Below are 26,149 nucleotides of genomic sequence, written 5' to 3'. Positions count from 1 at the left end.
TGGGGCCCACACCATAAGAAGGACATGTCCTGTTGGAGCAAGTCCAAAGGAGGCCTTGAATATGATCAGAAGGCTGAAGCACCTCTCCTGTGAGGACAGGCTGAGAGAGTTGGGGTTGTTCAGCCTGGAGAACAGAAGGCTCTGGGAAGACCTTACAGCAGCCTTCCACTACCTAAAGGGAACCTCCAAGAAAGCTGGAGAGGGACATTTTACAAGGGCATGTAGTGATAGGACAAGGCATAATGGCTTTAAACTGAAAGAGGGGAGATGTAGTTAGATATGAGGAAGAAATTCTTCACCATCAGAGTGGTGAGGCACTGGAACAGGCTGCACAGAGAAGCTGTGGATGCCCCATCCCTGGGAATGTTCAATGGCAGGCTGGATGGGGCTTTGAGCAACCTAGTCTAGTGGAAGGTGTCTCTGCCCATGGCAGGGGGGTTGGAACTAGATGATCTTTAAGGTCTCTTCAAACCCTAACTGCTTTTGAGTCTATGAGTATCAAATATTAGGCACTCACAGTCTTTATTTAAATATGATGGTAACATGATCTGTAAAATTGAGATGCATTTTTTTTTTTTGTGAAGATGAGGTTCCTTAAACTGTTCTGTGCAGATGCCTGTCAAGAAAGAACATCAAGAAGACATCTACACTGCTTCTGGACCAGATTTCTTCTCTCTCTGAGAAGGTAAACACTTCATTTAGATGTAGTAGAAAAGAAGATTATTTGTATATTGCTCATAAAAGATGCAAGAATAATATTTTTAAACCTAGTTTCTGTGTAAGCTCCTTCAATATTTAGTTCAAATGCAAATTTGGCTTTTAAAGGTGCATGCTATACAGGTCCTGACAATTTGTAAGCCCACTGGCTGGTCTTGGTGTTTTTATCTTAGCTAAGTTTCAATCTCCTAAAACATTTTGTAACTTTTAATCCTATCTTGACAGATAATTTCTTTACTGTCCTAACTCAGCAAATTTTAGCATGTGTGTGGCCTACAAAATGTGTCTAGCTAGTCTGAAGTGGTAAGCTTTTTTATTTTGCATGCACATGCTCTGATTTTGGAGAAGAGAAGACTTCTTGAAACATTTACAAGCCAGCTTCCCCCCTACGCCATCCTTGGAATGATAGTGTGTTTATTCATAGCCACCATATTAGTTTGAAGATGTTTTTCCTGAATGTTTAAGGTGATGGATGTATGCTTATATAGGAGAGTTTTTTTTAGTGTTGGTAAAATCTATGCCAGTCAAAACAGATCCTGCAATGTGTAAATGCTGGTATAGTTATAATGAATAACTTATGTTCTCTCTTTATTATGGAGATGGTTTCCCATTATCAGGCTGTATGTTTCCTCTTCAACTTGTTATTTAAATTTTTAGTAACTTTTTCCTCCCCTGCCAATCCATTCTCCATTAGGCTTAGCCAGACAAGAAATGAGTCCTTTTTCTAATACTGTACAAAAAAATATCTTTTGGAATAGGTTTATATTGGTAAATATCCCAAGTAATTTTCATTTTACATGAGGATACTGACCATTTGGTCAAAAATCTTTTACAATCAAAGAGCTTGCACCTCTACTAGTTCTTTTAAAGAAAAAGCCAGTTAAAACACATTCTCAGGATACGTTTTAGAGTCTGCACATGTTGAATTGAATATTTTTTCAATATAACGATTTTCAAGGGAATGCAGAGTTGCTGATGCCAATTATTCCATTATTCCATTTTTGAAAATTATATATTTGAATTCTCTTTTCATTCTGGATACTACAGAAGGGCTTTTAGCCGGATTATTGAAAGACATGCAATAGGTAACAAATACCTTTTTATGTACAGAATAGAAATTGAGCAGTTGATGATCTCTCAACTGGAGCAAAAATTAAGCACTATTTTTACAGCTTCTATGTCAAATGATGTTCTCAGTGGATGTGACTGAAAGAAGTGTTAAATAAAGATATTTTTCTTAAATTTAAGTACATTTGAAATAATGCCAAATCATTATTTCAAGAATGAAATGTAAAATAGGTTTCAGCAATATTTCATGTATTGTATCTGCTCTCATTATTTAGGTGGGAGCATTATTTACATTGCCATGTAATGTAAGCAATGTGGTGATCCCATCGCCTGCCCAACTGAGTACCAAGAAATGGAAGGAATATATGGCTCGAAAACCCAAGGTCATTACTGGTAGGTGAATGGAAGATAACTACAGGTATATTTTGTTGTGGTTATGTCTATATGTGTAGGTATGTATACATATATATGGTGGGGTTTTGTATACATTAGAGATGCCGTTTTTTCTCCAATGAAGTTAAGTCAGTAATTGTAATCTTCATTGATGCAAAAGGTTTTGGTGAACGTGAGTTCAGCTATGCAGACTTGTTGTAGAGGAAGACTGATAATAACATCATGGCAAGCTTTAAGGAAACAGCGCATCTCCTTTAAACCGTTTCTGTGTTCTGTCTCTCAGCTAAGATCCAGCTCCCACACACCTTTTTAAGGTGATTGTACAGTCTGTGCGCAAGGAGAAGAAATCCAGTGTTTCACTTAGGTGCTTCCCTGCTTGCTTCAGCATTTCCAGAGGTTCTTCAGTGCACTTTGACTGAACTTCAACCTCTTCCTAGGAAAATACAGGACATCAGGAAATGCTGGATGCCTCCATTCACCTGAGAGCTGTCACACTCATCTTTGCTGCTGTATCTCATTTATTTTGCATGCTCTTCAGTATGTAGCTTTTTAAGGGGCAAATAGCAGCTGTAGTTAGTGTGTGTCCTAAAAAGATGTTAGTAAGATTTCTCACAGAAGACAGCAAATGACAAAATTTCGATGGTGGATTATAGCTTATTTAAAAGCTGCTTTCCTGAAGGTATTTCATAGTTGTGTCCTGGTGTTTTTTAAGCTCCAGAAATTGAACTGAAAGGAGAATCTTGCCGATATTATTTCCTGCTACAAGGCAATGGCTCTGGAGGATGTAAAGCAACCTTGATTCATTCAGCTAACCAGATCAATGGTACGGCCGCTCTTGCTGCAGTAAATGGAAAGCTAAAGGCAAAAGCAGAAGAAACAGAATCAAGTAAGAGTTATTACGTATTTATTTGAGAGTATCTGAATGCAAGCAAATGCTACTAAAATTTATGTGCCCCTTCTTTCCAGTCCGTGTTAAAAGGAAGATAACAAAAGGGGACATTACATTTTTATGAAGATCTCTATTCTTTTAGCAATATTTTGTCAAATTGATAAAATAATACATAATTATTTATTCACAGAATTTACTACCGCCATATTTTTTTAAATCAACTACGTAAAGTTGTCAGTCATTTTTCATAACCCTGATTAATTGTAAATGTTTTAATGTACAGGGCCATCCAGGTGATATTAATGGAAATCAGATTTGCAAAAACTTAAATTTTAAAAAGCATATATTGTTGTTATAAAGACTGGCCAGCCCATGCCTAAAATCTAGGCAATTCTCTGTTGGCAAGCCTGTTTCACTGAGGATTTAAAATAAAACCCACAAGTCCAACAGGCAAGCTGAATTTCATGGTCATGTCTTCAGATCTCCGTATTACTGCAGGGTGGTTAGGATATGGGCCAGCAGGTGATCAACTGCTCCTCTAGGTAAGAGCATTCGTGTAGACATGTATCTTAGCCATCCTGTTACAACTACACATACTAGATAACTCTGCTATTGTGTAGGTACTCTCAATAACACTGACAAAGAAAAAGAGCACAGTGACCCATGTCTTATCCTCTAATTTCCTTATTATCAAAATAAATCCGTGTGCATTACGACTGACTGCTTACCATTTGTCCTAATTAAAATCCCATTAGTACGGTATCAGAAGACTGAAAGTCCTTGACCATACATTGTAAGGAAACTTTTCTTTCCTGGTATTAAAATTAGGATCATTTTACCTTCTTCAAACATCAGTCACGTTAATTGTGTTGTCGGTATATTGCTTTTGTACAGAAATTCAAGTGTACTGGTCAGACATCTATTCCAAGTTACCCCCTGGTGTCTTAATTAAATTGTAATTTATTTATTTATTTATTTAATAGCCATATTTTGAAAGCCTGGTTATTTCCTTCGAATATGAAATTTATACATCTACTGTGTTCATGTCTTCTTTTAAGAAGTGATGAGTTGGTGTCTCCAAAGTCATATGAGCAAATCTTAATCATAGATTTCTCCTAATCTGTATAGGCTTTCCTATTGCTGATTTTATCAAGTCTCTGCCACATTTTTGTGGAGAGGAGATTGTACAGCGAGAAAAGAAACTGTCTCGTCTCCAAGTGTTTGCCTTGAAGGAATATCTCAGTAAGTAATGGGGGGAACACTGGTAGTTCTCAAAACAGTGTTTAAAAGGTCTTTATTTCTGACTGAATGTGACAGCTCACCTTACAGGTGAGTTGGTCACTTTGTGAAGAAAAAAGTGAACCTTTAAAAGGAAACTTTTTGTAATATATCCATGTTTGTATGTCAGATAATCACTTTTAAATATTGAGGAAAAGGGAATGCTGAACTTAAAGTTGGTTGGTGTTTGTTACACTAATACTCTGAAAGTTTGAGCATAATTTTGGAATAATTCTGTGGTAATTAACTTTTTCTCTGTGTTTGTTCTTTGTTTTTCTAATCCTTTTTTTCCCCCAAAAAGTCAACTGCTGGAAGTGCCTTCTACAAAACCAAGAATCCTGTTTTATGTTTTGTTTGTTTAGTTATTTTGTTTTATCGCTTCTTGCAAAAGTCTTAAACAGCAGAGAAGAAGTATGCATTGGAGATTTGTTACATTTATCATGATACATCATTCATAATAATAACTGAAAGGTCATCCTCTGTAAATTTTCATGACTTGGCAGAGGAATACATTTGACTGTCCTGATTATTTCTGTCTAAGCCCATTGCTCAAAGAGACTCAATTAAAACAACAAACGCTTCTGAGCGATTGTCTAGATTATTGAAAATGGCATACTGCGTAGATAATTTAGGTGTATTATCTATAATGGAAAACCAGCTTAAAGGAAATAAGATTTCTGCTCATAGTCTTGTCTTCTACTCCCCACCCCTGTCAACTTGCTGTCGTTCTCAGATTCCTCTCTGCTTGAACCCTGAGCTTGGGGCTGCCTTAGAGCTCCTGTTTGAGTTTGTTTTGAGTGAGTGTTTGTTTTGAGTTAGGGCAACAAAGATGATGAAGAGAGTGGAGCATCTCCCGTATGAGGAAAGGCTGAGGGAGCTGGGGCTCTTTAGCTTGGAGAAGAGGAGACTGAGGGGTGACCTTATTAATGTTTACAAATATATACAGTGTGAGTGCCGTGAGGATGGAGCCAGGCTCTTCTCGGTGACAACCAATGACAGGACAAGTGGTAATGGGTTCAAACTGGAACACAAGAGGTTCCACTCTAAATTAGAGAAGAAAGTTCTTCTCAGTGAGGGTGACAGACACTGGAACAGGCTGCCCAGGGGGATTGTGGAGTCTCCTACTCTGGAGATATTCAAAACCCGTCTGGACACCTTCCTGTGTAACCTCATCTGGGTGTTCCTGCTCCGGCAGGGGGATTGGACTGGATGATCTTTCGAGGTCCCTTCCAATCCCTAACATTCTGTGATTCTGTGAGTGACTCATTTCTGTTAGGATGAAGACTGAATAGGAGCAGTTGGGCTTTGCTAGTCATCCTAAATCATATCAGAATTACCTGACCCTTGATATTCTGACCAAAGAGACTGGAACAAACCATCAGTATGACAGTAAAAAAATAGGTGGGGAGGAAGCTCTGGAGGCTGGAGCTTCGCTTAGCAAGTCCAGGTGTTCATCTCTGCAGGATTCAAACTCTGATGTACTAAAAAATGCACATATACAGGACTCTAAAAAGGTGATTCACATATGATTTCAGCTGTTCCCTCTTCTAGGTTTTTCACTTGTCTGTGAAACAAGCCACCCATGCCTTGCTTAAGGTACAATAGCAAGTATCAAGTTCACTTACTTGTTTTATTGTTTTGAGGTGAGGCTTTTTTTGTTTGATTGGTTTTTAACAGGGTCCAGTTATTCTTTGTTACTCAGCAGGTGCAGTAGCTTCTCTTTTTTTCTCCTTCCTTTTATAGAGAGAAAGGAATTGACCAAGCAGCCTCCAGTTATTTCTACTGATGAGTTCAAAAATTTGTTAGAACTTACAAGAGAATGTATTTTGGACCAATGCAACAGTAGTTTTTCTAAAGCTGTTCCACAGAAGGATGCCAATGAAACTGCGTCACGCACTGTGACTTCTGGTAAGTATTGTTATTTAGAAATTACACTGCTTATTCTCTTTGATCTATTTTCATGCCTGTTGTCAATTTTTTACTAAAAGAAGGACAATCTTTTACCAAAAGAGGAGAAATTAGAAGGAAAAATAAGAAGTCGCTTTCTAGGCTTTTTTGTAATCTGAAATGACGCCCTCATTAGCTATATCCTTTATTTTCCTTGACGAAAAAAATGCAGAAAACATTTCTGATCACAGCACAAGGCATATTTTCCTTATATTTATATACATATATATAATGGAATGTATGTACACAACGCAGTATATGTACATATTTATATTTCTTTAAAAAAAAGATTCTTTACTTCTGTTAAGGGTTATCCACCATATATTTCTTGCAGAATCTGATTTAATGGAGCCAAATCCATTGGAGTGGCCAGAAAGACATGTTCTTCAGAATTTGGAAAACTTTGAAAAAAGCAAACAAAAAATGAGGTAATGGTCAAATACTGGAGGTTTTCTTTGTAGTGGCCATTGAACATCACTCTCAAGGAACTGTATGTGTTGACAGCCGTTTTGCAAACTGTTTTCAAATATATTGATAATCTTTCAGAGGAAACATTGCTTGAGGCTAAAATTAAGTTTCTGTCGGTTTCCAAAGGTGTATTTTTTTGGCATTTAAAGTAGCATTGTTTTGATTTTCATTGACAAAATGTAGCTGAAAGTTGGCTAAAACAGTTCCAAAACTAATTACCAAAATGGCACTACTGGAAATTAGTAGAAAAACATATAAAAGCTTCTTTTTTGTTGTGTTTTTTGTTGTTGTTGTTTTTTAATCCAAATATGCTCTGGGGCATAAATAATAAAGATAGTACAACAGTTTTTGTCAGCATGTTTCTAGTCCCCTCATACAGTCGGGACTCATGGTACTCTTGCAGTATCAGGTCTCATGTAATTTTAAAGTAGAAGATCCTATTGGCTTTATGTTTGGAATTTATATTTAGTTTTGTTTTTCCTTCAGTGCTGTTTAAGTGAAACCTGTAGACCTTTTTATCAATACAGCCTTTTGATTTCAATTTAGCTCACGCTTTATATAAAACTTAATGGTCTTTGCTGGATCTCTAGCATTTTCACTGACAGACCGTCAGAGCCAGGTGTCCAACTGCCTTTTTCTTAGTTAGTTTCATCTCATTTTTGTCTTGCAAATACTGTGGTTGCCCATGGCCTAGATTGGAGTTCTGCATGTCAGAAATTCTCACATTAGATCTCTGCTTTCTGTTGGGTAGTGGTGGTGCTGTTCAAGAAACAAAAACTAATAATTATAGCAAATAAAGTTCTTCCTTTTAATCAGCTTTTAAAAAGCTTCCTGAGCGGCCTTTGTTTTTCATAGTCAGTTAATGTTTATTTCATAGTATTCTGAACTGGTTATCTTCCACTTATCCTGTATCAGTGTACAGCGTGTTGCTTAACAGTAGCAAAGAGAGAACTTTGTTATACTTTTTTTAACAGGGATTAGTTTTTGATCTTACAGGTCCATAAATGGAGAAAAGGGATGAATAATGTACTTCCCATGTTGTATTTCAAAACTAAAATATAAAATCTCGAAGAAATTACTTAAGTTGGATGGTAGAGAATTTGCATCAAGTATAGTTTATCATGAGCATTTGTGTAAATGTTCCCAAGGAGCAACTTTGGAAATACATTTAATTGCTTCAGACTAGCAGTGATTTTTTTTAAATTTTTTTTTTAATACCACAAGATTATTGCATTGAAAAGAAAAAAAAAATCTTTGGTCTTTCTTTTCCTTTTTTTCAGAGTTTCTATGTTTGCATGTTCATCTGAGCAGTTGCTGGGGCACAAAGACAGCCAACGGGAGTCGCTGACATTGCTCGATGCTAAAGAATTACTGAAATATTTCACACCAGAAGGGCTGCCCGTAGGGGATCTTCAGCCACTACAGATTCCCAAACGGTATGTATGAATCCAGCGTGTTCAAACCGCTGAAGACCACGCTCAGAACTGGTGTGGGGGACTGGGAATAACGACTGAATTAGAGTCTCAAAATGGCCTAACTGCATGTGAGTTTGTAACTTGCAACATCCTTGCATCACGTGCCTGTTCTGTGGCACAACTTTAATTTTATTGGTGTGATTTCTTTCATTCAGTGGAGAGGAGACTAACTAAGAAGAAAACTAAAGTGTAAAAAGGGCTAACTGAGCCCATTTAACTGTATCTGTCTCATGTCACCCTGGCCCAGCATTCCTCTCACTTGTCTTATGTGATTTGCCCAGTTTGCTTGGATTTCTGTCAATTATTATGATAAATTATATGTATATAATTATGATGAAACCTTAATGTGAGTCTCATAATACTCAGAGATCTTGACTACCTAAGGGAAGTATAAAGACAAAAACAAGATGCTAGTAAATAAAGCTTGGAGGCTACAATGTCTGCCAATGACTTACACTGTATGTATGTATTCCTCTTCATCTGAAGAGAAACCAGAAAACCTATGAAAATCCATCACTAAATTGTAATCGGCAGCTTTGCACAGTAGATGTTCAAGCACAGTGACTATTTACCCGAACATTTTCCTGACCAACAGAAGGAAAAAAAAGAGATTTTATGAGAGACCAGTGAATTAAAGGAGTTTTCACTTGTTTTCCATGTTTGAGCTTAGATAGAGTTTTGATAGATTAGAGTTTTGACTGACAGTCTTTCTAAATGACCATCTGGCTAGATAGGTGTTTTCCCTAGATAATTTTTCCAATGGTAATGTTGCAGAGACAGCCTGTGAATAAAACTTGAAGCAATGTGTAAGTTTCAGATACTGCTACATCTTGACAGCTTCTCTTCTCTAGAAGTAACAGGGCTGTGACCTTACAGGATATGCTAGGATCTGGCAGCAAGCTCTTTGTCTTACTACAGCTTATTCTGTTGAAATGATTTCAGATACATCCATATGATTTAGTTGCAGAGAGATACTAGCTGGAAATCAAATATCACAGGAGATAAGTGGTTAGTTATGAAGCCTGGGAAAGACGACTGTTAGGAGAGACAAAAACTTGAAGCTAAAAGGAAGGAATTCACTGATTATAGCACTGGGTTGAGAAATGGGACGTCAATTCCCAGTTCTTCTCGGTTCATTCTACTACTCAGGTGCCCCATTGTGAAGTGGGGTTATAGTTGTCTCATTTTATTGATAAATTATTTGGAGCAGTGACCTCCAAACTGGTTGAAATATCTAAGGGCTTCTGTAATAATAATAGTTCAGCAGGTATTAGTTAGTTGAACTTAAATTCTCACTTCAATAAAGATTTAATTTTCCATTGATGCTGTACCCCAGGGGCTTGGCTACAAGACATGCTGGTTTGGTCTTCCTGTGTCAAGGCAATTGTTTCTGACTTGTGGAAGTGTAATTTATCCTGACTGTAACTAGTTAAAATAGATCTCTTTTTTTCTTTCCTTTCAGTGAAAACGCATTCTTTTTGACACCAGAGCTTACTCCTCAGAAACTCAGAGGTTTGCCTTTTGAAAAAGCAGCTGGATGCCATTATCATGGACTTGAGTAAGTCTCCTGCCTTCTTTTCCCCAAATTAGTTTTTAGCTTCTGGTCAAAGTATAATTAGAAACATTTCAAGCAACATGAACATTAATTATAGAAAACTTTATGTATCCTTTTCCTTTGCACATGCCACTTCTCCTTTTCATACCTTTATTTTATTCACGGGTTTAAATTGCAACACTCCTGCCGTGATTGTAATGTAAAAGCATTTAGTTTTTTCTTTTTTTCTAAGTTGTACTGTTTTAGCTATTCACAGTGTCTCTGAAAATTTTAATTCAGAAGTAGAAGTGGCAAGGGGAAAAGGGTTTGTTAGTACATATGAAGTCCCCGGAGCAGCATGTGAGTGAACTGCACCCGTAGTTTCTACTTTGATATTAAATTGCAGGGACTTTCAGATTAATAGTCATGTGTTTTATGAGGCCTGCTGTGAAGCTACCTGTATTTTCAGGGAACCTGAGGATAACACCAGCAGGCAAGTGTAAGAATCTTCAAAAGAGTCTATGTGGTTAGGACTGTATTTAGTTCCAGACAGCCAGCATTAGTTATTCATCAAAGCTACAGATGGGAAAATGTCATATAACATAGCTGTATAAAAATCATTTAGAAAAAGATAAATATTGTCATTGAGGAGAAGAGGAAAAGGACATACACAAATGCTAAAGGAGATAATTCAGCATAACTCTTCTGTGTACACAGACTCTTAATCTTAACACAGTATATATTAAGAAATTCAGTGGATACCAAGCATAGGCAGTTTGGTGTTCATGCAAATTTCTGCCTCCTCCTAAAATAGCATTTTCAGATTATCAGAATGTGACTAATGATACTACTGGTATTTTTTTCCGAACAACTGGAGAAATAGTTTGGTTAAGCCTATGTTTAATATTTGGTAATTTTATCCATATTCTTGAGGGAAGTGAAGCAGTCATTTCATCTGTTCATTTATTTGTTTCTTCTCTTTTTCTAAGTGGTAACTCATGAGCCCGTTAGTCTTTTTAGATTTGTAACAAAAGGCAGAGACGGTCAACTGAGTAGACAGGAGAAATGCAGATCTGTCCTCCCAGGTGTGGGAAGAAAGTACTTGGCCCTTGTCTGTTGATATGTGGGAGCTCGCTGACCTGCCCAGCCCCAGCAGGGAGTGTGCATGGGGGTCCAAATGGGGCACCGCACGGCTTGTGCTGCCCCTTCTCAGAGCAAAATATGAGAGGGGGACACCGCAGGGAGGCCTGAGTGTTGTGGAGAGGAGGAAGATAGTGGATGAAAGATTGGACCACTCGCAGCCCAGAAAGCAAATCGTATCCTGTGATGCATCAAAAAGTGTGTGGCCAGCAGGTGGAGGGAGGTGATTCTGCCCCTCTGCTCCGCTCTGGTGAGACCCCACCTGGAGTCCTGTGTCCAGCGCTGGAGCCCTCAGCACAGGACAGACAGGGACCTGTTGGAGAGGGGCCAGAGGAGCCACAGAAATGGTCAGAGGGCTGAACAGCTCTGCTGTGAGGACAGGCTGAGAGAGTTGGGGTTGTTCAGCCTGGAGAAGAGAAGGCTCTGAGGGGGACCGTATTGCAGCCTTTCTGTACTTAAAAAGAGTTTATAAGAAGAATGGGGACAGACTTTTTCGAAGGGCATGATACAACAGGACAGGAGTAGTGGTTTTAAACTAAAAGATTCAGGCCAGACAAAAGGAAGAATTTTTTTTCAATGAGGGTGGTGAAACTCTGGCCCAGGTTGCCCAGAGAGGTGGTGGATGCCCCATCCCTGGAGACATTCAAGGCCAGGCTGGATGGGGCTCTGAGCAACCTGATCTGGTTGAAGGTGTCCCTGCTCATTTCAGGAGGGTTGGACTGGATGAGCTTTGAAGGTCCCTTCCAACCCAGACTATTCTATGATTCTTTGAGATCCCAACAAATTAATGTTACAAGGGGAATGTGCTCACAGTGAGGAAGGGAAGCAGTGGAGTGAGATGGTAGAAACTGGTGTGAAAGTGGGGAACCTACAGCTGTACGAGCAGAATATATTGTAGCAAGAGTATCATATGGTCTTTTGGAGCAGATGTGTTTTGTACCATGAAGTTGTGATTGCAGTTTCCATCTGCATAGCTTCTCTATTTATATTTGGAAATTAAGTCTTGTCAACAAAACCAGGAGTAGCAATTATGATTAAATCAAATTTCTGGTGTAATGAACCTGTGCCAAACACTTGAATCCTGTGTTGCAAAGAGAAAGGAATTGCCGTTAAAGCAGACTGAATAAAATAGCAAATTAACTTCTAAAGATAAAAACATTTTTATCTTTGTAGGCGATGTGATTACTCAGGGGACTGAGAATATAAATAAGGAAAATTAAATACCTTGAACTTTGTAAGTTAAGAGAATGCACTCTTATCAGATAATGAATTTATTTCTAGTGGAAAGTCTTACTCAGCTGTAGAAATAGATTCACCAGTTTGTTGTTAAAAAGGTGAATTTCTCCCTGAATATGAAAATACTCTGAAGAAAGTGGAAAAATCAGATCTAGCAACTTAGCGTGACTCCCTGTTAGAGATAAAAGTGAAAAATATGTCTAGAGTTACTAAGCATAGGAAACATTGCTAAGTAGTTTGGAGGGTGGGCTGAGAGAGAGCTCCTATTGTTTGGAATGCTTCTTGGGAACAGGTTGGGATAATATTGGATAATGCTGCTGCCTTTCCCTTAGTAGAGGCAATGTCAGTTACTGGGCAATGACACATTGGTCTCTTGCAAGGAATCTTGGAAATCATTTACACAAAAGAAAAGTTAGTTGAGATGTGTTTTGTATTGTTGTAATCTCATGTGTATGTTTCACTGCGTTTGCACTGTTCATCTGTTCTCTTTCAGCTCCACCGTGTTTAATGCAGTTTCTTCTTTTGGTTTTGTTGATCAAACCACTTATTCTTTGTAATCAATAGGGAGCTGGGAAGCTTGTTCTTGTTCAGTGACACATTTGTGTTTTTAGCATTTGAAAAATGTGTATGTCTCACATAGCAGTGCTTATCTCGGACAAAGCTAAAGGCAGCATTTCCAAAGAGCGCGGTTAGCAGAGAATCTATGCTAAACACCATTTAAAACACTTACTGTACCCTATCTGCCTCATACTTAACACTCAATACAGTCTCACAGCAGCCTAGTTTTTGGCACAACCTGGCTCTTCCTAAAATTAGTACAGTATCGTTCCATTTTGGGGTTGCTGAAGTACTTGTAACTTGCAAATCGTGTATATTGTACCTTGAGATGTTTTTTTCAGGCATTTCCTATGTGGTTCTCTTATGGCACATGCACTGAAGAAACCCTGGGTTGGTTGTTTGGTTTGGTGGCTTTGTTTGACTGGGAAAGTTTTATTCTCCCAGGAAGAAACTGAGGCATGTTGTATGACCATATTATCATATTAGAGTGCATCATTTTATATATAATAACATAATAGTTTCCGAGTCTCAAAGTTGTGCTGCAAGGTCTGAGGTCTAAAGATATTGTATCTATTGTAGTGTGCTGGGTTCACCATGTATTTGGGTTCAGAGCTGACCTCGTTGCTGTTTTATTAGTATATCATGGTGGTTAGCATGTTAACGAGGGTAACATAAATAGACAGACTGATGATACAAATGTAACACAGAGCTGACTATAAGGAGCAAAAAATTCTTTGTCAGCATTTTAATCTATCACTTATTGTTCAAGGAAAAAATTGTGCTAATGTCCATGGAAATCTTACTTGTAAGACCAGAGAGAAAAAAACATAAAAATAACCTGTTTCCCTGAAAATAAGACAAGGTCTTAGATTAATTTTTGTTCCAAGACTTAGTACTTTTTTACATGTATAGCTGCCTGGTCACTATTTAAATTGACTTTTTAATGTACTGTAACTAGGGCTTATTTTTGGAGTAGGGCTTCCATTTTGAACATCCTGAAAAATCATGCTAGGGCTTATTTTCAGGGTTGGTCCTATTTTGGGAGGAAACAGGGTAGTATATGATTCAGCTTCTTCGTTGTCAGTAGACTAAAAATAGCTAAATCCATCAGGCATGTATTAATTTACTGGGATGTTTTAAGGTATATTTCAGAACAATATACCAGTCCAAACAAAAAAAGTTTTGGAGATTATATGATAGTCAAAAGTAAATGGTTCTGGTTTTGTTTGTTTATTTGGTTTTGGGTGGGGGTTTTTAGTTTGTTGTTGTTTTCTGATTGTGACGAAGGAGACACTCACAGATTTCTTACCAATTTCAATTTTAGATATTGTCTAGATAACAGAAGAGCCTTAGAGAGAGACGTGGGGTATGCTGAACTTCAAACTCGTCTTATTCGCTATGAAACTCAGACTACTTGCACCAAAGAGTGCTGCCCTGTGCCGGTTGGCTTGAGCCCTCTCCCATCGCCCGCCGTCTTGTCGGAGCCTGGCAGTGTCCCCGATGGAGAGTCTTTACAAAGTGAATTCAAAACAGAGGCATCAAGGCTAAAACGCCGATCAAAAGACTTGGATTGCTTTTATCCCAAGAAAAGGTAATGCACTGAATAAAAGAAATCTCTAGCATGAAAGATTTGAGTAGTTTCTTGTGAAATGATTCTTTTCTTTCATCTTGAAATGTTTTTAGTGAAGCTATCTAGACTACTGTTCTAGTTGTTTAATCCTTTTCTGTAAGTTCATTTCTTTTCTCAAGTGTGACCTGTCGTTGATAGCATTGTATTAATCAAAACCATGCAGCATAGACACCTTTTGTTTAAGAGATTTGGGGTTGTATCTTGCAAAGTCTCAAGTGCCTTTGAAAAAGATGACAGCCTCATCTAGACCGAAACTGTCGGTGCTGTTGCAGCACAAATAAAGGTTTAGAAAGCCAAGCACTGTACAAACAGAATACTTGAATTCCTGATCCAAAGAACCGCTGGTATAAGATGACCTACCAAGATTCAAACTTATTGTCAGCCTTGTTTATTAAAATCTTTTCTGGAAGTCTAGTTTTTAACACTTCCCTTTGTACTTTATCCTCACTCTGAAAATGCAAACTCTTTGCATCAATAAAAAATACCTGCTATGTAACACTACTTCTGAATTCACTTTTTACTGTAATACTTCACTTCCTCCTTCTTTCCAGTCTTAACTTGCAATCTAATCAGAGTAAGCCTTCAACAGAAGTATGGGTTTAGGAATAACTGTATCTTTATGAGCTTCCTAAATAGTTAGAAAAGAAGATGCGATTGTACTTAGCACTTCATAAATTGGAGTTGCAAAATTACTAACACTCTTACAGTTGAAGGATCAAGTCTTACAATGTTCCAGTAGAATTGTAATGCCCAACTTCCCAAAGTTAAAGGTGAGTTGTGACATTCCTGTAGGGCCAAAAGAAATTAGACAGTTTAAATGAGTTTTATATTATCCTGAGACTGGAGACAAGTGAATTCTGCTCTTCCTGGCTATCTAGAAGGATGCCTATGCAAAAATATCCCTTCTTCCAAAGAGTTTACCTTCTTAGTTATCTCACTTTTTCAGTTCGGTTCTAGACTTTGTTAATCAGAGATGCAATGGTACTACGTGTTGGAGACCAAATCGGTCAGTAAAGTGGTGTTCTGATACAAAAATGTTACGTAATAGAATCCTGTCTGCTGTTTTCAGATGCTTTTTGCAGGAATGTGCAGTATTTATTAACTTAGCAGTTTCTGCCTCTATAGCAGAAACAAAGGCACCTAAAGAGTCAGTACCAAATCTAAAAGTTTGTTTTATCTTCTTTTTTTTTTTGTTCTAGGCTGACCAAATCTGGGAGTACAGATTCTCTCCTCTCTCAAGCAAGCGGGAGTAGTGGGAGTCACTATGCCGTTGCTGTGACAAGGAAGCGCTCAGAAAGATCAGTCTCTTTAGCTTCAATGCCATCGAAACAGCCTGGTCAGCCTCAAAAAGTAATCGCTAAGGTTGGCTCAGCAAGTCGTGCAAGTGCAACCGAATCTGATACTTCAAAGCCAGCTAAGGAATCGAGATCTCAAAAACACACAAGGGTAAAGGTTTATGTTGTTTGCTTTGTGAAAAAGAATCTCCTTAACTTCTTTCCATGTGACTTGAGTTTTTTTAATTTTTTTTAACTCAAAGGGAACTGTTTTCATCTCTATTTGTTATTATTAAATTTCATTCTGTTCACTTGAGTAAGTGGATCCTGAAGGCATCGAGGAGAGTGCTAAAGAAGCAAGGAGAGAAAAAGTATGTGAGGAGAATTGTATTATACTCAGGGAATTAAGGCTGAGAGAGATAACAACTAGGAATAAAAGATGTGGGAATGGATATCAATGAATAGGAGTTATGAAATGTAGATAATTATTATAAAACTAAGGACACCAAAGAAATATCTGTTTTGGAAGGATCAAAGCCATTGTGGAAGAACAGGCTATTCTGGGAATAAAAAGATATTTCAGTAGCTGTACAAGTCCATTACTTGAGATAACATTTAAATACTTTGATACAGTAATGTTTAATTAATAGCTGTATATATTAGGATTGCCACTTTTAAAATACAGTACACAAAACTGTTTATGGCTTGATGATACTAATTTTAAATTAATCTCAGAGTACTAGAGAGGACACTGTGTGAATGTTGATGTTGTACTGTCAAAGGCAAGTTGAGATGACCCAAGTAAGCACAGTTTAAACATCTGATATAAAGAATGTCAGAGTAAATTTTCTAATCTGACTGTAGCATCTGATATTTTTTAAATTATTTTTTTATGTGGGTTTTTCAAGAGAATATCAACATAAAGAAAAGGAATATATATCTATGTAATAGTATTTTGAAGAAGAGGAAACCCAAGCCATTATCCTTTTTTTTTTTTATGTTCCAAGCTCCATGTGAATATTCACTGATTTTTTTTATGTTGCTTTGACATGTAAGCATTTCCTTAATATTTGAGATGACAGAAATGGAAATAGATTGGTAAATAACACTGTCCAAATTTGGTCAGTGGGTTGATGGCATTTGACCAATAGAGTAAAGACAGAAGCAAGATCAAAAAAGATAATGGGTTTTAGTTTTATTTTTTCCCCTTCCCTTTGACAATTTTTCATGCTTATAGTTGGGATGAGCTTTCGAGTGTGTTTTTATTGTTTCCAAGATGCTGAAGGAGGTGGTTGCTAAGACCCTTCAAAAACATGGAATTGCAGAGGACCACAAGTGCTTTGCACCCTGCAGCCAGCGTCTGTTTGAGATATCAAAATTCTACTTAAAGGTAACTAGAAGACACACTCTTGCAGGTGTTCTTAGTTAAGTGAATCCATTTCAGAATAAAACTTGAGATGAATTGTGGGATATTCAGACTTGATTAAGCTAATATTTCCTAGTGGTGTATTAGTCACTTGTAGAGTGTGTAGATAAACCTTTGGACTTGTTATCAAATGCAAAAGCTAGTTTTACAGTATATTTTGGTGTTTTGTTTTTTTTTCTTTAATCTCATAAAACACTAGTCTTTTGTGTGAGATAACATGTAAAAGCAGTGATCTGTTAGGTAAGGTCATGCTTCTACTATATTGCCTCCTTCACTGTTGTAGCCACCTGCCAGCCATAGCTGTGACAGCTCAGCTTCTCCCTTGTTCTAAGGCTCTTGGCTTACACAACCGACTCACAAATTCTAGTTCATATGATCACAGAATGGTTTGGGTTTGAAGGGACCTTAAAGATCATCTAGTTCCAACCTCCTTCCATGGGCAGGGACACCTTCCACTAGACCAGGTTGCTCAAAGCCCCATCCAGCCTGACCTTGAACACTCCCAGGGATGGGGCATCCACAGCTTCTCTGTGCAGCCTGTTCCAGTGCCTCACCACCCTCATGATGAAGAATTTCTTCCTTATATCTAAGCTACATCTCCTCTCTTTCAGTTTAAAGCCATTATGCCTTGTCCTATCACTACATGCCCTTGTAAAAATTCCCTCTCGAGCTTCCTTGGAGGTTCCCTTTAGGTAGTGGAAGGCTGCTGTAAGGTCTTCCCAGAGCCTTCTGTTCTCCAGGCTGATCAACCCAAACTCTCTCAGCCTGTTCTCACAGGAGAGGTGCTCCAGTCTTCTGATCATCCTTGTGGCATCCTCTGGCCCCTCTCCAGCAGGTCCATGTCCTTCTTATGGTTTGGGCCCCAGAGCTGGATACAGCACTGCAGGTGGGATCTCACCAGAGCAGAGCAGAGGGGGCAGAATCACCTCCCCGACCTGCTGGTTATGCTCCTTTTGATGCAACCCAAGATACAGTTGGCTTTCTGGGATGCAAGAGCACACAGCCAGGTCATGTTGAACTTCCTGTCAACCAACACACCCAAGTCCTTCTCCTCAGGGCTGCTCTCAATCCATTCTCTGCCCAGCCTGTATATTTGCTTGGAATTGGCCTGACCCAGGTATAGGACCGTAGGACCTTGCACTTGGCCTTGTTGAACTTCATGAGGTTCACATGGACCCACCTCTCAAACCTATTCAGGTCCCTCTGGACAACATCCCTTCCCTCCAGTGTGTCAACTGCACCACTCAGCTTGCTGTCATTGGCAAACTTGCTGAGCGTGCCCTTGATCCCACTGTCCATGTCACTGACAGATGTTAAACAGCACCGGTCTCCTGAAAGACGCCACACATACCCTGACATGGTCACAAAAGTCCTTGTAAATGCATTGTGAATGTGCACAACTATTTAAGACATACTGACTTAGCAGCACCATGTAGAATTGCATCAACCTCATTATTAAGAGGAGATGAGAATTCTGTGCACAATACCCAGGAGACATTGTGAGTCAGTGCTTGAGCCCACGTTATTTAGTCTGAGCACAAAATCAAGTTAAATTACAGTACAGGGTGTTTAAAAGCTATTGCTCACATGCCGAGCCGCTGTTTCTGTTCATTTGCAGGCGTTCAGCCTATCAGTGTTTGTGAACTAACTCAGTTTAGTCAACTTCAGTAAAGGTGATTTAAGCTAAATGAAGTTGCAATCGAAGAGGGCTGAATGTTTGCAGAGACAATTAGAACATCTTGCTGATGAGCACCAACTTCTTAAATGATTAGAACACAGTTGCACGGTCGTTCTGTAAATGCTCCCAAAATCTCCCTGAAATATGCCCTGAAGGAAGAACTTCTGATGCAAAATCACAAAGATTTTATGTAGGCGTGAGTGAGTAAGGCAAATCAGAGGGGTTCATGGTTCCCTTCCACACTGAAGAGCAAAAGGTGGAGTGCTGCCGTGCTCCTGGCCTTTGGAACACTGATCCAGAGAGAAATGTAGCAGGATTTTGTTCTCCTGAACTGTCTTGCATCCCCAAGTCTGTAGGAGCCTTTTGAATCCTTTTCTGTGCTGTGTGCTCCAGAATCGTGATACCATAGGTATCATTTTCCTTTGGAGACAAGCAGTAAAAGCATTTTCTTAGTCTTTCTTTTTCTTTAGGCAAGTTATGTGCTAGCCTTTTTTCCGGAGAGTGGATTAGGTTGGGCTAATCGGACTGCAAAAGAGACAAGACATTCTAGGTTTTTACTTTCTTGCACTCATTTCTTTCTCTCATTTCTTGTATTGCAGTCTAAGCACACAGTTGATTTCTGTCCTTATAGAGAAATAAGATTTCAATCAAGACTGTAAGGACTTTGAATAACAGGATTGAAGAAAAGCAAAATCTGGAAGTATGTGGAAGGTTAGGAAAAGCGTGGCTCAGTCGCACACTTGAGTGTACTGGGTTTGGGCTGCTGTAGTGGAAGCTGCAACCCCTTGGAATAGATTTAGATTATTTCTTTTTTTATAGAAAAAGTAAAATCTGTGGTTCTGAACAAGGTTCTAAAAGGTAACACCCCTAATGGTTTTTAGGGCTCTTATAATCGAAATTAGACTGACCATATGAGTTTGCTAATTTCTGTGGCTTTGTGTTTCATATTTAGGATCTTAAAACTTCGAGAGGACTTCTTGATGAAATGAAGAAAACGGCAAATAACAGTGCTAAACAGGTAAGATTTGTTCCTGTAACTACCCAAGGCTAAATGTAGCTGTGGTAGCTTGGCTGTAGGATGGTTTAGTCCACAGCTTTAAGAGATGAAGAGATCCATTCCTCTAGCTGTGGATCTCCTTTCACTCTCTGGTTTCACAAAAGCTTTCAATCAGTAGTCCCATGGCAAAATTTCTGGCTGCATATATTCAGGTTTTAGATGGTATTTTAGTTATAGCTGCCAGTATGATGTGCCACAGTGAGAAATGGAAATGAAGGCGATAAATGTTTCCACATCACTGGAAAAAAAAGGAGAGATGAGACTTTTCTTCATTTGAGAGAAACCAGGATCATTAGGGAATTCTTTTTTCCTTGTGTTGAAGGAAATAACCTTTTTTTTCAAATGTTAGGAAGCAATAAAGGTATCTATAAAAGGAAATAAATTTCTTAAAAGAAGCAATGTAAATTAGTAATTTTAAGCTTGGGAATAACTGTAAGCACAAGGGATATTAGATAAGCTTATTTGTGTGTAAGGTGGGACTTAGTGAACAGTAACACAGCAAATGACTGGAGTAAATACTCCTGTCCTCCAGAAATTAAGTAACTCTTTGATTAAAATTCTGAAAACCATGCTGAAGTGACTCCATGATTTTAAATATATAGATGTATCTCATGCATATTTACAGTACAGTTTTCAAAATCATAAATTAGATGGAAGGATTTGGACTGGGGTAGTTAAGTAAGAAAACCCAAACTCTTAAAAAAAAAAAAAAGCTACATCCCCAAATAATTTATTCTACGAGAGCAGTATTTGTTGTGTTCTGTTCTGTGTTCCCTTGTGAATTGCTTCCTACAGATCATAAGGGTTCAAAAACTACATGGGTTGTGATGTTTGACGTTGAACTGGGATATTGTGCCAATACAGTTTCTTACCACCAGTTTTGTCTGCAGAGACCAATTGGTAGTTTTATATATGTTTGCTGTTGGCAAGACAGACATTCAAATAGGGGATCTCCTAAGCTGGCCACCTCTCCTCGTGTTAGAAAATACTTTGAAACTACCTTATAAAATAAAAATATAATCACCCAGGACTAGTCAGTGGTCTGAAAAATGACACTGTTTGGGAAACAGCAGTAATAACAGCAGGTAGATACAGCAGTGCACAAATTATCCTTTATTCTTTCTTCTGTGGCTTTAGTTTGTGCTGGAAGCACTGGCTGTTTAGCATGGTGTGTGCACCTTGTTGCCAGTACATGGGGAGAGTGGGGTGAAGTAGCCCAGTTTGGGAGATCTAAAAATGCCTTTTTTTAACAACAAGGCATTCTGTACAATTCTTTTTGTGGTGAACGGAATCAAATCAAGTTGGCGGCCGGTCACGAGTGGTGTTCCCCAGGGCTCAGTATTGTTCTGTTTAGTCTCTTTATCAGTGATCTGGACAAGGGCATTGAGTGCACCCTTAGTGGGTCTGCAGACAACACCAAGTTGGGTGGGAGTGTTGATCTGCTGGAGGGCAGGAAGGCCAGGCAGAGGGATCTGTAAGAGCTGGATCATTGAGCTGAGGCCAATTGTATGAGGTGCAACAAGGCGAAGTGCCACATCCTGCACTTGGGTCACAACAACCCCAGGCAGCGCTACAGGCTCGGGGAAGAGTGGCTGGAAAGTGCCTGGGGGAAAGGGATCTGGGGGTGTTGGTGACAGCAGCTGAATATGAGCCAGCAGTGTGCCCAGGTGGCCAAAAAGGCCAACAGCATCCTGGCTTATATCAGGAATAGTGTGGCCAGCAGGACCAGGGCAGTGATCGTCCTGCTGCACTCAGCACTGGTGAGACCGCACCTCAAATCCTGTGTTCAGTTTTGGGCCCCTCACTACAAGAAAGACATTGAGGTGCTGGAGAGAGTTCAGAGAAGGGCAATGAACCTGGTGAGGGGTCTGGAGCACAAGTCTGATGAGGAGCAGCTGAGGGAACTGGGGCTGTTCAGCCTGGAGAAAAGGAGGCTGAGGGGAGACCTTATCACTGTCTACAACTACCTGAAAGGAGGTTGGAGCAAGGAGGGGGTTGGTTTCCTCTCCCAAGTAGCAAGTGATAGGACAAGAGGAAATGGCTTCAAGTTGCACCAGGGGAGGTTTAGATTGGTTATTAGGAAAAAATTCATCACAGAAAGAGTTGTCAGGCACTGGAATAGGCTGCCCAGGGAAGTCGTGGAGTCACCGTCCTTGGAGGGGTTTAAAAGATGTGTAGATGACGTTCTTAGGGGTGCTACACATGTGGTGATAAAGAAAGAATTTATGAAGTGTATGAGATGTTCTTAAATTGCTTTCAAGAACTGGAGTTAAATAAATCATTTGTTCTCTCATTTATTTTCCCAGGTGATTGAGTGGGTTTTGGAGAAGACTGGCAAGTAGAGCTACTGCATGGATGCTATTCCCAGGTTCCCAGGAACTGCCGAGACAGAGCACTTCTGTTTGTAAGACAAACATTACATGGCCTAACACATGCACAGACATATCTATACACCGGAAGGACTTTGGTCATTGTAATTATATGGACTTAATTCTCAAGCGTCATAGCATGTTTTGAAACTTTTTATATGGAAAGTTTTAATTTTTTAAAAAATTCAAATGAAAAAAAGGTTTTATTTTATATGCATATTTATTATGTTTCATTGTTAAAAGGAGTATGGACGACTTGGTTTGATAAAGCTTTGTATGATTTTTAACCAGTATATTTGTTTTTAATGTGAATAAAAAACCCCATCAGATTTAATTTTAATAACAAAACTACTTTGTTTCACCTTTTTGTGTGAAGACCTCTGTTCTTTTTATTATTACTTGCTGTTGTGTTAACAGCTATTTACAGTGTTGACCGTTGACATTTTATAGAATAATTAAGAACAGTTCCTATTCTGCAGGTAAAAGCAGAGATAATTGTGACTCAAATTCTAATTATGTTTATGTTGTAGTATAAGAAAGGAAAAAAGCGTCTCTTGAAACCTGATGCAAAGTCCCATTAAAGAAAGGATCATTGTTTTACAAGCTGAATTTCCGGTATAATTGCACTTTACTCTTTTTAACACTCCTTAGAAACAAGTCATAACAGAGTTTGGAGATTTTTTGTCATGGGGAAGGAGAAAATCGAACTGATGGCAGTAGTGGTTGTAAGAGCTGTGAAAGAGCTGCCATATTATGATGAAATGTAATGGAAAGAAGAATTTCTACCCGAGTTGCAAGGATAGTAAAATACTAAATTCAGCCTCAGCTTGCTTAAGTCTCAAGCATGGACGTGGCTTGCGCTAGTGTAATTATTCAAGTTAGTATTATGTTGAGATGAGGAGTTCCTACCACAACAAATATATTTCACAGAGTAAGGATTTCCTATTCATCATATAAACTAACATGATTAAAAATGATAGCGATACAGTCTTATTGTTTGCTATAATTCTCCTGAAGGGATAATTAGTTAAGCAATGAAATTCAATATCATGAAAAAGAAATTGAACTAAACCATGTGTAGGTTAGACTTAATACTGTAAAATCTACTCATTTTCTAAAGAGCCTTCCTGATTTTGTGATGTTATTCTTCGAGTAATTCTGTTCTGTGTAAAGCCAAGCCCTAAGGAGGTGGGTTTTTTTTGTCTAACATGATCTCACATTTAGCTCTTCTGTTCATTTGTTCCGATGTGCATGGTTCTCCTGAACTCTACAAGACCTTTTCTAGGTGGGTGTGCGCTTGTTTGAACCGTGAAGCTGGAGCTGCTGTACTGCGACAATGGGCTCTAGTGACTACAACAGGCGTCTTGCAGCAGGATTACATTTGTCTGCCAAATGCCATTCATAATGTCCAGGTTAATAGCTTAAAGGGTTTTACTGATTTAGTGAAATAGAAACACTGTGAAGGTAGAGGAGGCTTAGAGGTGAGCTCATCACTCTCTAGAACTACCTGAAGGGAAGTTCTAGCCAGGTGGGGATTGATCTCTTCTCCCAGGCAGTCAGCAATAGGACAAGGGGGCATGGGCTTAAACTCTGCCAGGGGAAATTTAGGCTGGATATTAGAAAGAAATGCTCTACAGAGTAGAGAGTGGTCAGGCATTGGAACTCAGTATTGGTGGACTCACCATCTCTGGAGGTTTTTAAACTGAGACTCGATATGGCACTTAGTGCCATGATCTAGTAAATGGACTGGAGTTGGACCAAGGGTTGGACTTGATGATCTCTCAGGTCTTTTCCAACCCAGTCGATTCTGTGATTCTGTAATTAGATAATTATTTAATGCATGCATGCACAAAATTGCTCCAATGTATTTATTACTGTGTACATCTCGCATATCTTTGAATTCAAGGTAGAAACCCTTCATGTAATTGTGTGAATGCTCTTAGAGCCAAACAATTTAAAATACATGAACACTTCAACTTCCAATGTGTTAAAGATGTTAATCAAGATATTAATCTTCCTTAACATCCAATATTGAATGAAGTCTCTACTTCCAAAGAGAGAGAGAGAAGCCTTAATATTCTTTAACTGGCCTTCTTAATGGAGAACTATCTGCATGCATCTGTAGAAGGTCTTCTATAAAAAGGTGCTTTTTAAAAATACATTCTTATCCCTCTGTTACTGCTCCATGGTGTCCATAGTGAGCCCTGGATTTAGATACTGTGTATCTTACTTGATGAGCAAATAGAGCCCAATGGTTATTGTTTTAATTAATTCCGTAGACTCAAAGAACATGGAAGTAATGAGCAGCAGAGCAGTTAGGGAAGCATAAGCATTTTGATGTATTGTTTGTTTGCATGAATGCCAGTGCTGAACTAAATACAGTGCTGCCCATGTCTCATTTGCACTTCGTTATTATGTTGGGGTTTTTTAGGGTAAGTGATAGCTAGTTTATTATCCTGGCTTAATAACACCATCCCAGTTGAGCTGTGATAATCGTCTTTGTGCAGGATCTTGACCTACAAAAAAGCACGCAAAATGTTTTGACCTAAGAGTGCTAAACCAAATTCTTAATCGGCCGTACTTCCAAAACCCCACACTAGGAGCTCCCATAGCTCAGCTAACATGTTGTAACTGATGTGGTATAGATTGTAATGTCACTCTCTGCCTCTGAACCTCAAATGATGTTCTTTTTGTGGCTGGTGAACCCGAAATCCAGTCTGCCTTCTGCATACTTTCCTTTTGCAAGTCAGGATATTAGTCATATTCACCAATATACATTTGTGGTCTACCCCTAATCCATGTAATGTGCTTATACAAGTTTGGGGTAAGATAACACTGATGTAGTTGCAATCACTTAGTGATTTGATTACTTTAATATTACAGCAATTGCATGATGAATATCACTGGGCTACCACAGAACTTAACTTGGGTACAAACGCTTTTCCAACTTCACAGGATCCCCAGTTCTCCCTTGGAAGTTGTTTTCTAATGCCTCTAATTATTTACACAAGCACAGAAATTCTGATGAAGGAAACAAACTGAAAAGCTAATCCTATGTGGAAAAAAGCAGCCAATACATTTGCAAGAGTTTTTAATCTTAGTTACTTCAATGTTTAATGCTTTTCCCCTCATGGTATTAAATTAAGCTTTTGCCCTGGTTAATCTTGGTGTTCACTTACATCAAGCAGACTGAGAGTTTCTTGAAATTTTGCTAGTATATTATTAATATCTACTCTTTGAAATCTTTAAGTCACCATCAAATTAAAAAGTTTCAATTTAAAATACAATTCCCAATTACTTTATAGTAATAGTGTGTATATATATGTATACACTATACGCTACAGTAATACTGTGTGTATATATATATAGTAAATAGCCCTAGTAAACAGCTAGTTATAAACCTGACAGTTTGACTCATGAAAAATAAGATAAACTTACAAATCAATGATAGCATAACAATCTGGGGTGTGTTGTTTGAGGCTCTGATTTGGTTTCCACTGAAACCAAAGAAGCTCCAATTAACTTTTAAACAGAAATCTCTTCTCAGACAGAAATCAGATCAACCTCTGCTTGAAACCAGCTGTGCTGCCAAAGGGGAAGAGCTGGACGGCGCGAGCTGCAGGGCCTGTGGGAAGCAGGAATACTTACCTGCCGCAGAAAGAGAAAAAGCTCATTTCATTAACTGGCAAAGACCAATTCTAATGATGCTTGTGGTAGTGATTTATTTGATCACGCATAAAGAGTTGTGTTCTGATTTTTAAATTATTATACCTTAAGAGAGATGCTACTTTTACTTGAAGAGCAGGACTCTTAGGGAACATCAGTGTGCTGCCCTGAACACAAGCAGTTCACCTTTATTACTTTTTTAACAAACACCTTATATCATGCTTCTAGTAACATATATGCCCCAATATGTATTCAAGTCTTTCTAACAGTGAAGCTGCTACACAGACTTTATGATCAGACTGTTGAATGTACAGTCAGGATTTTGTGAAAAGAGCAAAATTCTAGA

The 26,149-nt window shown here is 38.6% G+C and overlaps 1 protein-coding gene across 1 annotated transcript in view; it reads left to right on the top strand.

The window, feature by feature from the left end:
* The window catches only part of MTBP (MDM2 binding protein), a gene marked incomplete at both ends in the record, with an annotated part of 29,725 nt that extends 7,615 nt beyond the window's left edge, over positions 1 to 22,110 (top strand). Inside the window, 13 exons of the mRNA XM_080340404.1 lie at positions 613 to 685; positions 2,061 to 2,178; positions 2,891 to 3,064; positions 4,196 to 4,309; positions 6,089 to 6,253; positions 6,627 to 6,720; positions 8,041 to 8,196; positions 9,698 to 9,793; positions 14,028 to 14,294; positions 15,533 to 15,779; positions 16,884 to 16,997; positions 19,664 to 19,729; positions 22,075 to 22,110. Coding sequence (XP_080196530.1) covers positions 613 to 685; positions 2,061 to 2,178; positions 2,891 to 3,064; positions 4,196 to 4,309; positions 6,089 to 6,253; positions 6,627 to 6,720; positions 8,041 to 8,196; positions 9,698 to 9,793; positions 14,028 to 14,294; positions 15,533 to 15,779; positions 16,884 to 16,997; positions 19,664 to 19,729; positions 22,075 to 22,110 — 1,720 coding nt within the window. The remainder of the gene's footprint in view (positions 1 to 612; positions 686 to 2,060; positions 2,179 to 2,890; positions 3,065 to 4,195; positions 4,310 to 6,088; positions 6,254 to 6,626; positions 6,721 to 8,040; positions 8,197 to 9,697; positions 9,794 to 14,027; positions 14,295 to 15,532; positions 15,780 to 16,883; positions 16,998 to 19,663; positions 19,730 to 22,074) is intronic.
* Positions 22,111 to 26,149: the final 4,039 nt, after the last annotated feature.

Source organism: Nesoenas mayeri (genome assembly GCF_963082525.1).
Source record: "Nesoenas mayeri genome assembly, chromosome: 2".
Taxonomy (NCBI): Eukaryota; Metazoa; Chordata; class Aves; order Columbiformes; family Columbidae; genus Nesoenas; species Nesoenas mayeri.
Note: the sequence above shows the minus strand (reverse complement) of the source record. Positions and strands in the feature narration are given on the sequence as shown.